This window comes from Moschus berezovskii, chromosome 25 (assembly GCF_049115385.1).
Source record: "Moschus berezovskii isolate FMDL1 chromosome 25, NW_MosBer_1.0, whole genome shotgun sequence".
NCBI lineage: Eukaryota > Metazoa > Chordata > Mammalia > Artiodactyla > Moschidae > Moschus > Moschus berezovskii.
Window position 1 is genome coordinate 6,706,809 of NC_142484.1, and position 12,477 is coordinate 6,719,285.

A 12,477-nucleotide genomic window follows, 5' to 3' on the forward strand; every position below is an offset into this window, starting at 1 on the left:
CAGGAAGACAGTGGATGGAGAAACGTCCCTGGAGATGGGAGGACCAACCATCCTCATCAGCGGGGCCGAGGAGGAGGCTCCAGGGACAGGGGACTTGCAGCATTGAGACCAGGCAAGTCCTCATAAAACCGGGCAGAGAGGGTCACCCTGGCAGCTGGCCTTTCCCAGACACCACAGGGATCAGAGTGTTCACTGCCGCAGGTACCCCGCCACAGACGAGGCAGCTGTGGCCTAAGAAAGGCCAGCCAGGATGTCCCTTGAGCACACAGCAGGGCCAGGACAGGGCCGCTCAGTGGAACCCCCCAGCCAAAGGGCCCCAGAGAGGAACAAATCAGTCCTCTGGTGGTCCCAGGACCCCCCCACCGCACCACTTCCCTGCCTCGGGTACAGGCCTCCTGCGAGCCTGGTCTCTCTCTGGGGTGGCGGGAACACGACTGGGCTCCTCTATCTCTCATGGGGGCTCCAGGACTTGTGGCCCCCTGGCCAGATGTGGCCAGATGTTCAGGTCCGGCCTTGGCCAGGAGAAGGAATGGGGCTCCAGCTGGGCCCAGGTTGGGCCATCCCAGGGCCGCCATATGCTTCCGTCCTCAGCTGTGGGCACAGGTGCAGGCCCTCGGGGACACAGCTGTGCACACCCACAGCAGTACCAGGCTTGTCGAGCGCGCATGCATGCACACACACACACATGCACAGTGGTACATAAACACCAAGGTGACACCCACAAACACACTCACAGTCTCTATGGCAAAGCCACCTCCACCCGGCCTCAGCCCCTTCCAGCTGTCAGAATCCTTTACCCCCAGGGGCCAGGCCTGGAAGACACCCCTTCTTCCCGGGCCCCACCTTCTCCAAGCCTCTCTCTCTCCCACCCTGTCCGGTCCGGCAACACCCGCCTTCCTGTGGGGCTCTCCTATCCAGAAGCACACAGGGGGTGGCACCAGCACGTGGGGCAGGGGAGGGGCCCGCCATCAACCCCCCTCCCTCCCCGCTCCTGCCCTGGGACTTCTCCCACCCAGGACCAGGCGCCTCCCGCCCACCCGTTGGCCCTTCCTCCCGAAGCCTGAAGGCTGGGGTGGTTTGGGAAGAATTTAGACATGGAGTGGGTGGGGCAGGGGGACAAAAGAGGAAGGAGGAAAGGAGGTGATTCGTACACAAAGCAATGTGCTGGCTCAGCGGCCCGTCGTGCCAAGGCTCTCCAGGACGCCTGCCCAGGGGGCGCCCCCCAATCACACTCAGCCCCCCCATCCTGGCTGTTCCACCGGGCCCTCTTTGGGCCAGCCCCCTCTGCAAGCTGCCTTCGCCCCCACCTCCATGGGCCCCGCACACTGCCTCCAAAACCACCGCCTGGCTTGTCCCAGGAACTGGAAGCCACTGCTCCTCCTGGAGAAGTGGGCTTCTGTCCCCACATCCCTCCTGAGGTGAGCTCTCCCCATAAAGGCCACGGTGAGAGCAGGGAACCCCAGCCTCCTGACTCCCAGCCTGAGCCATGTCTGGTGTCCTGAGCTGTCCCCGCGCCAGCCAGGGAGACACACTGGCCTCAGGCCCCAACAGAGAAAATCAGCTGGGTGGTAACAGGGAGACAACAGCCATGCTCCCTGCCAGGGGGTGGCCCGAGCCAGCTCACCCTCCTGGGCTACACTCCTCACAACCCCTGAGTCACACTCTAACTGTGCTGCCCATCATGGTGGCAGCTTATCATAAGTGAGCTATTCTGACACTACCTATGCCCAGCCAGGCTTCCAAACGTTTTCTCATCCGCACGCCCGCCTACTTAGCCTCCTACCTATCCATCCACTCGCTCATTCCTCAGTCCTTCTGTCTGTCCATCTGTCCACCCATCCATCCGTCGACCCGTTCTCCTCTCTAAGCCACACTTCCCTCTATCCATCCTCTGAAGCATTCATTGCACCAGCATCTTCTCTGGGCTCTTGGTGAACCAAGATGAGTCAGGCTGAACAGGACTGGCCGGAAGACCACAACAAGCCCCTCTCTACCCCTCACCCAGATCCACGATGCTTGCCCACTGCATTCCCCGTTCTGATTAGGGTGTGAAATTCTTGGGCAGCTTCCACCTTACCTCTCCTAACCTGGCCGGGGGCACAGGTGAGTGCTAGATGCCCGCCCAAACTGGGCACCCTGGTGCATCTCCAAGTCTCGTGCTCTACCTATCCAACCCTTAGCCTGGTGGCAGTCAAGGGTGGCCCCTGCCCCCCACCCCCGCCAGCCCTCCTGGCTCGGGCTCCCCTCCACTTGCCCAGCCAGGCCATCTGGAATTTGGCGCCTGTCCCTCGTCCTCCTGGGTCGCTTGCCTGCTCCCCAGTGCCTCACCCCCACTGAGGCTGTAGTCCTGACCTCAGATCTGACCCACCCACTTGCCAGACGGCCTGCAGCCTCCCCTCAGACGCCCCAGCACTGGCCACTGCCCGAATCATGACTGGGCCCGCCACACCCTTGGACCAGGCTCCTGTCCGCCCCTGAGGAGCCTCCAGAGGCTGCCTCCCCCAGCTTGCCCCGCCTGCTGCCCGGCTCTCCAGCCAGCTCCCTCCCCACTCCCAGACTATTGCAACAACCTCTTAACTGGTCCCTCGCCTCTGGCCCCCCTCCATCCACCGCACACCAGCCACAGGGATTTCTCATCATCCCGCCTCTGCCCTGTGCCCCTGTGATGGAGGCCAGCGTCCCAGCTCCACCACCTCCCAGGCCAGGCCTCTACCCCCTTTCTCTCTCCGCTCTCCATTGTCCCTCTCATCCCAACCCCTCTCCAGACCCAGCAGCGTCCTTCATGTTCTCCAAACTCACTGGGGGCTCTCCCAACTCAGTAATTGTGTTTTGGCTCTGCCTTCTCCCCATCATGCCTGCCTTTCATCCTCACTTCTTGACATCACACCCATCTGTCAGACCACTCCAATGACTCTTCGGGGTGCTGCAGCAAAAAGGAACTGGAAGAAGGGTCTAATGCCTTGGTTCTAGTCCCAGCCCTGCCACCGACTTGCGCTGAGACTCCCTGGGCCTCCTATGCAAAAAAAAAAAAAAAACTTGTTGATTTCCAGGAATCTCCCAGGTCTAGGATGGATGACATCTGGGGGAGGCTGGTGAATATGGGAAGCAGGTGGGCTTTGGCTGCAGGTAGAATTCCACCACCCCCACTGTGTTTCCCTGAGCCAGGTTCTTCACTTAGCTGAGTCTCATTCCCACATTCCTTCCTTCCTTCCTTCTTTTTTTTTAAACGTCTTTGGTTTATTTGGCTGCATGCAGCATGTGGGATCTTAGTTCCCTGACCAGGGATCAAACCCAGGTCCACACAGTGAAAGCATGGAGTCCTAACCACTGGACAACCAGGGAATTCCCATTTCATTCATCTGTTCATTCAGCAAACCTCACTGAGTGGCATCTGTGGGCCAGGAACTTTCCTGGCTTGGGGAATACAATAAGAAACAAGACAGTGACCCTACTGGAATGGAGGTTCCGGTCTCCTGGGCAGGGATTCTCTACCTGGGGCAATGCTGCCCTCAGGGGACATGACATTTGGTGATGACTGGAGTCCTTTGATTGTCCCACCTGGAGGAATGCTACTGGCATCTAGAGAGAAGCAAAGGATGCTGCTAAACACCTTGCAATGCACAGAACAGTCTCCACAATGTATCACTACCCAGCCCTGAGTCTCAATCATGCCGAAGCCGAAAAACCCCGGCTACTGGGGAATTCAGAAAGTAAAAAAAGTGAAAGTATTAGTCTCTCAGCTGTGTCCAACTCTTTGTGACCTTATGGACTGTAGCCCGCCAGATTCCTCTGTCTGTGGGATTTCCCAGGCAAGAATATTGGAGTGGGTAGCCATTCCCTTCTCTAGGGGATCTTCCCAACCCAGGGATCGAAGCCAGGTTGCCTGCATTGCAGGCAGATTCTTTACCATCTGAGCCACCAGGCCAAAAAGCAAACCTATACTATGTCAAATAATGGTAAGTGCAATGGAGAAAAATGGAATAAGACCAAGGTATGGTGGGGCCAGGGGAATGTGGGATTCTGATGCTTGAGCTGAGACCTGAAGAAAGTAAAGAAGCAGAGACTTCATCTCTTGCAGGAAGAGTGTTCTAGGCAAAGGAACAGCCAGTGCAAAGGCCCTAAGGTAGACACGTGGCCTGGTGAGCTTAAGGAACAGCCACAGGCCAGAGTGGCTAGAGCAGCAGGAATGGGGGAAGGGAGATGGATGAGAGAGGGAGTTTGCAGGGAGATCACAAGGGCCTGGGGGCCGTATTTGGTGAAGAATTTGGCCTTCCTTCTGAGTGAGATGGGGACCGCTACAGTTCTGAGCAGGAGAGTGATTGGATCTGACTTCGGTTTTAAAAAGATCTCCCTGACAGAAGGGAGAAGGCAAGAGAGGGACCAGAGGAGAGGCTGTTGCAAGAATCTAGATGGACAAGTGTAGCAGCTTGGGCCAGACGTGGGTGGCAGAGAAAGTGGTGAGAAGCAATCAGATTCTGGATCTATTTTGAAGGTGAAGCCAACAGGATTGCTGAGAGATTGGACGTGGGGTGTGGGAGAAAGAGGAGTCAAGGATGATCTCAAGGCTTTGGGCATGAGCCAATGGAAGGATGAACGGCCCCATATTGACTTTCCTCCCCCGAGAAAGGGGATAAATCTCTACTTCACAGTTGGAAACCTTGAAAGAACCACCTTCCTGGCATCGGGCAAGCCCTTCCGAAGCCTTGACTCTCCAGGCGACTGGCCGCGTCTGAAGGGCCAGCCCTGCCACTGCAAGAAGGTTAGCAAGGCTGCCCTCATTCCACCTCCCCCACCACCCAGATTTGCTCAGAAGACTAAGGAAATTTGTCTTGTGCTTTGCAGCTGACAAAGCACATTTGCGCACACTGAGTGCAGTGATACAATAGTCCTGCTGAGTTGAAGGGCCCTGGCACGTTCCCTGCATTTTGTAGGTAATGAAAATGAAGACCCAGAGAAGGTTAGCCACTTCCTGCCGTCACACAGCAGGTCAGGGGCAGAGTGGGAAGCCGAGCCGGTCCGGGAGCAGCACACGGAGGCGCAGAACTTCTCCGTGTTTCCAGCCCTAGCTCAAATTCCTGCTAGGAGCGCAGTGGGTGTGCAGGGGTTAATCTGGCAAACAACTCCCGGGGGACCGTCCTGAATGATGGTGCTCAGCACGCATGCCTCTAGAGGCTTCCAGGAGGGGCGGGAAGAGGACCCCGGCCAGGCCTACAGAGCAGGCCCTGGGGGCAGGGAGGGTGCCACACATGTGATGCCTGTGTCACACACATGTGTGCATCATTGTGTGCCCCGTGCCCATACACGGCCTCTCCCAGTCGGTCCCAGCCAGCCCCGCTCACCCTGCCCGGCCCCCTCCCCCACGCACCCAGCCCTCCTGCAGCAGGAGCCCTAGCGAAACATTTCCTGTTTAGGGGCCGCCTCCGCCCCTCTCAGCCCAGGTTCCCAGGGCCCCCGGCTGAGCAGAGGTGAAGGGAGGGAAGCCCTCTGCCCCTCCTCCTTCCCCCCAGCCCCCACCCCCCGTCCAGCCGGAGCCAGGAGGCTTGAGGGCAGAGGTGGCGGCAGGAGCCCAGTAGAGAAATGAGGCCGGAGGATGCCGGCGACTGCGTGATCCAGGTGGTTCCCACACCCCGGGGCTGCACGCGACTCCTCTGCAGGCGGAAACTTCCCGTCTTAGGGTCCGTAGATGCCACCTCCCTTTCGCAGGGACACCTAAAGCGTCAGCGTGTCAGAGCGGAGGCCGATCTGGGACGGAGGGACAGGGTCTGAGAGAGCGCACACACGTGTGTGATGAGAGGGCCTGAGTCAGAGCGTGTTTCCACCCACAGGACGGGCGGCTGTTCACGGGTGTGATGAGGTCGGTGTGTCCCCACTCGGGTCTCCGTCAGTCTCTGGGAACGGCCTCACCCCACCGACAAGAGCCCAAGACGGCGCAGGACGTTTCTGGGGGTCCTCCCGCCTCCTACCCGGATTCCCCAGCCAGTTAGCTGAGCCTCCTCCCCTCCCCCGCCCCCACCCCCAGCACCCCACCCCACCCCTGCCCCCCGCCCGACGGCTTCCTGCTCTGGCGGCCCCGGGGGAGCGGGAGCAGGGAGCTGGCAGCGGCCCCAGCCCCACTCCTTACAAGGCCCGAGCCCGGCCCCGGCCCGCCCCCGGCCCGCCCACCAGAGGCCCCAGTCCCTCCCCCTGTCAAGAGCCGCCGCCGGCCGGGCCCCGGCCAGTCGGGGGGCGTCGCGATGCTGCTGCGCCTGCTGCTGGCCTGGGCGGCCGCGGTGCCCACACTGGGCCAGGCCCCCTGGGCCACCGAGCCCCGCGCCGCCTGCGCCCCGGGCAGCTGTTACGCGCTCTTCCCGCGGCGCCGAACCTTCCTGGAGGCCTGGCGGGCTTGCCGCGAGCTGGGGGGCGACCTGGCCACCCCGCGGACCCTCGAGGAGGCCCGGCGTGTGGACAGCCTGGTGGGCTCCGGGCCGGCCAGCCGGCTGCTGTGGATCGGGCTGCAGCGGCAGGCCCGGCAATGCCAGCCCCAGCGCCCGCTGCGCGGCTTCACGTGGACCACAGGGGACCAGGACACTGCCTTCACCAACTGGGCCCAGCCTGCCACGGGCGGGCCCTGTCCGGCCCAGCGCTGCGCCGCCCTGGAGGCAAGCGGCGAGCATCGCTGGCTCGAGGGCTCTTGCACGCTGGCCGTCGATGGTTACCTGTGCCAGTTCGGCTTCGAGGGCTCCTGCCCCGCGCTGCCCGAGGAGGTGGGCCAGGCCGGCCCAGCCGTCTACACCACGCCCTTCCACCTGGTCTCCGCGGAGTTTGAGTGGCTGCCCTTCGGCTCTGTGGCTGCCGTGCCGTGCCAGGCTGGCAGAAAAGCCTCTCTGCTCTGCGTGAAGCAGCCTGAGGGTGGCGTGGGCTGGTCGCGGACCGGCCCCTTGTGTCCCGGTTCCGGTTGCGGCCCCGACAACGGGGGCTGTGAACACGAGTGCATCGAGGAGGTGGACGGTCGGGTCTCCTGTCGCTGCAGCGAGGGCTTCCGGCTGGCAGCGGATGGGCACAGCTGCGAGGACCCGTGTGCCCATGCCCCGTGTGAACAGCAGTGTGAGCCTGGAGGGCCGCAGGGCTACAGCTGCCACTGTCGCCTGGGTTTCCGGCCTGCCGAGGATGAGCCGCACCGCTGCGTGGACACCGACGAGTGCCAGATTGCCGGCGTGTGCCAGCAGATGTGTGTCAACTACGTCGGTGGCTTTGAGTGCTACTGCAGCGAGGGCCATGAGCTGGAGGCTGATGGCATCAGTTGCAGCCCCGCCGGGGCCATGGGTGCCCGGGCATCCCAGGACCTCGAAGACGGGTTGCTGGATGAAAGAGAGGAGGAAGAGGATGAAGAGGAAGCCTGGGAGGCCTTCGATGGTGGCTGGACAGAGATGCCTGGGATCCCGTGGATGGAGGCCACACAGTCATCCGACTTTGACCTGGCCTATAGACCTAGCTTCCCAGAGGACGGGGAGCCAGGGATGCCCTACCTGTACCCCACCTGGCCACCCCCACTTAGTGCCCCCGGGGTTCCCCACCACTCCTCAGTGCTCTCTGTCACCCGGCCTGTGGTGGTCTCGGCCACGCGCCCCCCACTGCCTTCTGCCCACCAACCCGCTGTTATCTCTGCCACACGCCCACCCTTGGCCCCAGCCCCCCAGCCCCCAGTGATCCCTGCCATACACCCAGCTTTGCCCTCTGACCACCAGTTCCCCATGATCTCAGCCAATCATCCAGACCTGCCTTCTGCCCACCGACCCCTCATTATCTCTGCTGCACAGCCAGGACCGACCCCTGCCCACCATCCCCCAGTGGCCTCAGCCAAATATCCCAAGCTCTTCCCCGCTTACCAATCCACCATGTTCCCAGATACCCAGGTCATTGATACCCAGAACACCACGCCTTTGCCTCGAACCCCAGCTAACCACACCCCTCTGGTCACCGCCTCCAGTCCCCCCCAACCCCCTGTGACCCGAGATGTCCCGATCCTCAAACCCCAGGCCAGCCACCATCCCGTTACTTCTACTGTCCAGCCTTCTCGGACCACTGCTTTCAGGTCCCCTGTGTCCCCTGCCCATCAAGTCCCTGTGCCTGCTGCCTCCCAACCCCCAGCCTTCCACACTCCTCTGCCCTCTCACAGCTCCACTAGCCAGACCTCTCTCACCAGCGCTCCACACCCCCACGCCAAAGCCCCACAAGTCCCAAGGGAAGGTACTGCTGACCCCAGTCTGGCTCTGTGGCTGCCCTCGGCGGCCCCCACATCAGCTCCTCCAGCCCTGGGGGAAGCCAGTCCAGCTGGCCGAAGCCGGAGGGATGACCGGTGGCTCCTGGTGGCACTCCTAGTGCCAACATGCGTCTTCTTGGTGGTCCTACTTGCACTGGGCATCGTGTACTGTACCCGCTGTGGCCCCCACGCGCCCAACAAGCGCGTGACTGACTGCTATCGCTGGGTCACCCACGCCGGGAGCAAGGGCCCAACGGAACACGCGCCCCACCGGGGCAGCCTCACAGGGGTGCAGACCTGCAGAACCAGCGTGTGATGGGATGCAGCCCCCCCCCATGGGGTGAAGGGGAAGGGGCATGCATTGGACTCATGGCCCAGGCTGCACCAGGGACCCATGGGTGCTGCCCAGCTGGACAGAAGGCTTGCTGCTCCCCAGGGCCCAGCCAGGCTCCTCTCTCAGTCAGCCACTAGACTTGACTCTTGGGAACTCTGTTTTCTTGGCCCAGTACTCACGGTGGAGGAGACGCCGAGGCCCCCAGGACCTCAGGGGGTGGGTGCTGGGGACTTCTCTAATAAACGGGGTGCCAACCTCACCCAAAGCTTCTGATCCCCATTGGTGCCTGAAGGGAGGGTCTGGGAGGATTCAGAAAAAAAGAAGGGTATCTTCCTTCAGCTTGTTTGGGCCCCCAAGGAAATAAGGTAAGACTCCTTAAGGGAGGGTATGTTTTAGAGATTCTCAGGGAAACAGGAACCCAGAGAAGGCAGAACCTTGCCCAAGGTCACACAACGAGCCTAGGAGTGGGAGGTTGGGCATGAAGAGAATTTCATGTTTGTTCCTCTTTTAACCAAAACTCTTAGAAGGTGGGACTGAGTCTGAAATGAGGGCTTCTGCTGACCTGGAGCCAAACTGGGGCTTGGGGGTCAAAGGTAAGCTCTAGGCCTGGTGATTCTGGGGAGTGCAGGGGGCCCAGAGGGTGAGCTTCTCTTGACTTTCTGTTGGTACCTTTCTTCCTCTTCCTGAAGGCTGCAGAAGTTGGAGGCTGGGGCTCAGATGGTTTGAGTCTAGGATGTTGTCACCCCTCTGGGTTGTAGGTGCTCAGGAGGCACTCCTCGGGGAGAGCCTAGAAGGCAGGGCTGAGGAGAGTCAGGAACCCCGGGGGAGAGATCCCATACCCAGCTCCCTGGGCAGCCTCCTCAGCAGGGCCTCTGTCGCTTGAACCACACCGAGCCCTTCTGTGTGCATGGTGCTGGGTCAGGGAGACCCCAGACTGAGAAAGTTTGGGGCTGCTCCAAGCTGAGCTGTCCCGTGAATGGGAGGAGGGGATGGTAAAAAAAAAAACAAATCATCACAGCCTGTGGGGACCCAGCAACCGCCCTCATCCTGGGCTCGTTGCCTTGGGGATTGCGAGAGGCGGGACCTGGGAGGGGGAGGCGCCCGTTCCCACCACCTCTGTAATTTTTCAGTTGCAGCTTCTAAGGGACCTCTAATTAGGACGGAAGAGAACCACCACGACCACCCGGGCAGGCGAGGAGGGGTGGTCCAGAGCTCCCTTCCCTACGCAGCGCCCTTTGCTACCCTCTGACCCCCAGGGGCTGGGCCTGGGCTGGAAGGTTCAGCTGGGCCCCACGGGACCCGGAGAGGAGAGATGGGTGTTGGGACGAATGGGGGCGCGCGGTGGGGGGCAGTGCGGAGGGGCGGAGGGAACGCTGCGCACCGCCCCCCGCTCCGCTCTCACGTTCCTCTTAACTCAAACCAGACGCCCCCACCAGATCCCGCCCAAGCTTTTAACGTCGGAGGTGCAGCCAGAGAGGTTCACTGGATGGGAGTGGGGGGTCGAGGGGTGTTCCAAAGAGTTAGATCGGAGGAGAAGGTAGGGGGCACGGCCTGTGGGGGTGGCAAAGCCCGCCAGGACGTGAAGGACTGGAATTCCCTCCTGTGACCCTGGGCAGACGATCCAGAGGGCCTCGAGGGCAGGAAGGAGTTAAAAGCACTGCTGTCAGAGGGCGGGGATGGGAGTGGGGCAGGGGGCCCAGAGCCGGCTTTTTGTCATCCTATAATGAGCACCAGATGCGGAGCTGCGTGCGGGCCTAAACAGACGGCCTCCCAGGGCAGAGCCCCCACTAGCGCTGCTTTGGGGCTCCGCCTAGACCCGGAGCTGCGTTCAGGCTCCGCCCACTGACTCCGGCCCCGCCTCCTCCAGGCTCGCCCCGGGTCTGAGCTCTCAGCCGGGTCTCCAAGAGCTTCGAGCCACGCCCACCCACGGCCGGCTTGCGTCCCCTCGGGAACTCTCCGGAGGTCACGCCCACCAAAGCCGCAAGCCTCGCCCCCTGCCAGCTCAGAGATTCTTCCGAATGGTTGCCCCGCCCCTCCGCTCTTCAGCTCCGCCCAGGCCGAGGCGGTACTAGGTCCCGCCCACCTGGGCCGTAAGCCCCGCCTCCTAAGTGCGGCTTGCACTGGGAGACTGGCAATTATTATTATTATCTTTTTAATTTTTGAGACTGGCAATTATTAGTTCTCGCTTCAAGGTGCTCTGAACTCCGTCCAGAGTTAACACATTTTCTTCACGCAGCCCCTCCCTTTGCTGATCTGAGGACTAGGTCCACGAGTGCAGGGAGTCCCGCGGAGACACTAACTCTGTCCGGGAGAGAGCTGAAAACTCCGCCTTCCACGAGTTTACTCGTTCCCTTGCTCTTCAGGCAACGCCCCGACCCCGTTACAAGCCACGCCCCCTCCCCGAGTACCACCCCCAAATCGCAGGGCGGGCCGCAAGCCGGTCTCCCCAGGGAAGAGCTCCGCCCACATCTGGCTAACACACCTTCCCTTCACACTGAGATAATGGCCCACCTCTAAAGAGCCCCAGGTCCCTCCCGCTAAAAATGCCCGGGAGTCCCGCCCACCCAGAGAGCGCTCCTCTCTCGGGCTTTGAACAAGAGCATCAACCACGCAGAGAGTGGAACCCGACCTCTAGGCTCGGGTTCCGCCTCTCGTTAATTACAGCCCCACCCACCGTCAGGCCCCGCCTTCTCGGGACTGACGATGCGGACGCTCCGGACCCGGGACTCTCCGAGGTCGCTCACTGCCTCTGGGTGTGATCAAAGCCAGGATGCCGTTGGAGCCGGCCCTGGCGCTCTCTCCTTCCCTGCCCCCGGTTTCCAGTCGTCTAGGTCGCGGGTTCTCTGGAGTGCGCTCGGAGTCAGTTGTCAGGAGTCCGGCGGATGGCGTCCAGAGTGGGCCTTTGGCGCCACCTGTCTTCGGCGCTTGCAGCCACCAGGAAAGCACAGCGCTGCTCAATGGACAGTTCCTTCACTGGTTAAATGTTTGTGTAACTCTAATATCTGCCCAGGACTCCCCCCAGCAGAGCAGTAGATCTGCTCTCATCGTATTTGGAAGACGCCGAGAGGCCTTCACCCTGGCCCTCAAGCTGAGTGGTCTCTGTGTCTTTACAGCAGCTGCTGTCCTTCCTCTTGAATCCCATTTCCCAGGGAAGAAAGCGCAACCTCTCACCTGGGGGCCAGGAATTGTTAGGGCTAGGTCGCTCCTCCTCACTAGCTTGAAAGTGTCCACACTTTTCTTGGGGGGAGGTGTGTACGGCGGGAGGGAGTGGGTTTGGGCTCAGAGGTCCTCAGCTGGGATCTGAGAATCACAGATTTTGGAGTAGGATTGAACTCAAGGCTGTCCTCTTTATCAGTGCTCATCTCTACATTTGAAAATATTAGTCTGTTGACTCCCACACTAGTTGAGGACTCCAGGAAGCCAGGAGATTCGAGTTCAGTGCTAGGAGCTCAATAAAATATTATTCAAACAATATTGGGACAGACCAGGGAGCCAAAGTTGAGGGGAATGAAAGTAACACCTACTGAGCACAACTAGGTGCCAGCACCCCCTGCTTCAGAGCAACCCTGGACAAACTCGGGGCTCAGGTGTGGGATGGCTTCCAGGGAAGATTCCAGTCCTGGTGTCCTGACCTCTCCCAATGCGTGTGGGGCTTGGTGCCAAATAATAATGAAAACAATAGTAGATGCCTGCAGCACTTATTTTATGCCTAGCCCAATTCTAAGGGATTTGCATTTAAGAATCGCTTAAGGACCATAACATTAAAAAATATTTAAGAACTAACAATCCCAAAGAAGGGCTAGTTTTACCACGGTTTATGGATGAAGAAGCTGAAAGCACTTGCCTGAGTACTTGTGTTAAGCCCTGCCTGATTTGACCAAGTTAGTAAATGGAAGTTTGAATC

At 60.5% G+C, this 12,477-nt stretch overlaps 1 protein-coding gene across 1 annotated transcript; it reads left to right on the forward strand.

The window, feature by feature from the left end:
* The first annotated feature begins 6,188 nt into the window (after positions 1-6,188).
* On the forward strand, positions 6,189-8,689 carry CD248 (CD248 molecule). Its single transcript, XM_055415473.2, has one exon. It carries the CDS (start codon positions 6,234-6,236, stop codon positions 8,553-8,555), a length of 2,322 nt encoding a protein of 773 aa, XP_055271448.2. The 5' UTR covers positions 6,189-6,233; the 3' UTR covers positions 8,556-8,689.
* The last annotated feature ends 3,788 nt before the right edge of the window (positions 8,690-12,477 follow it).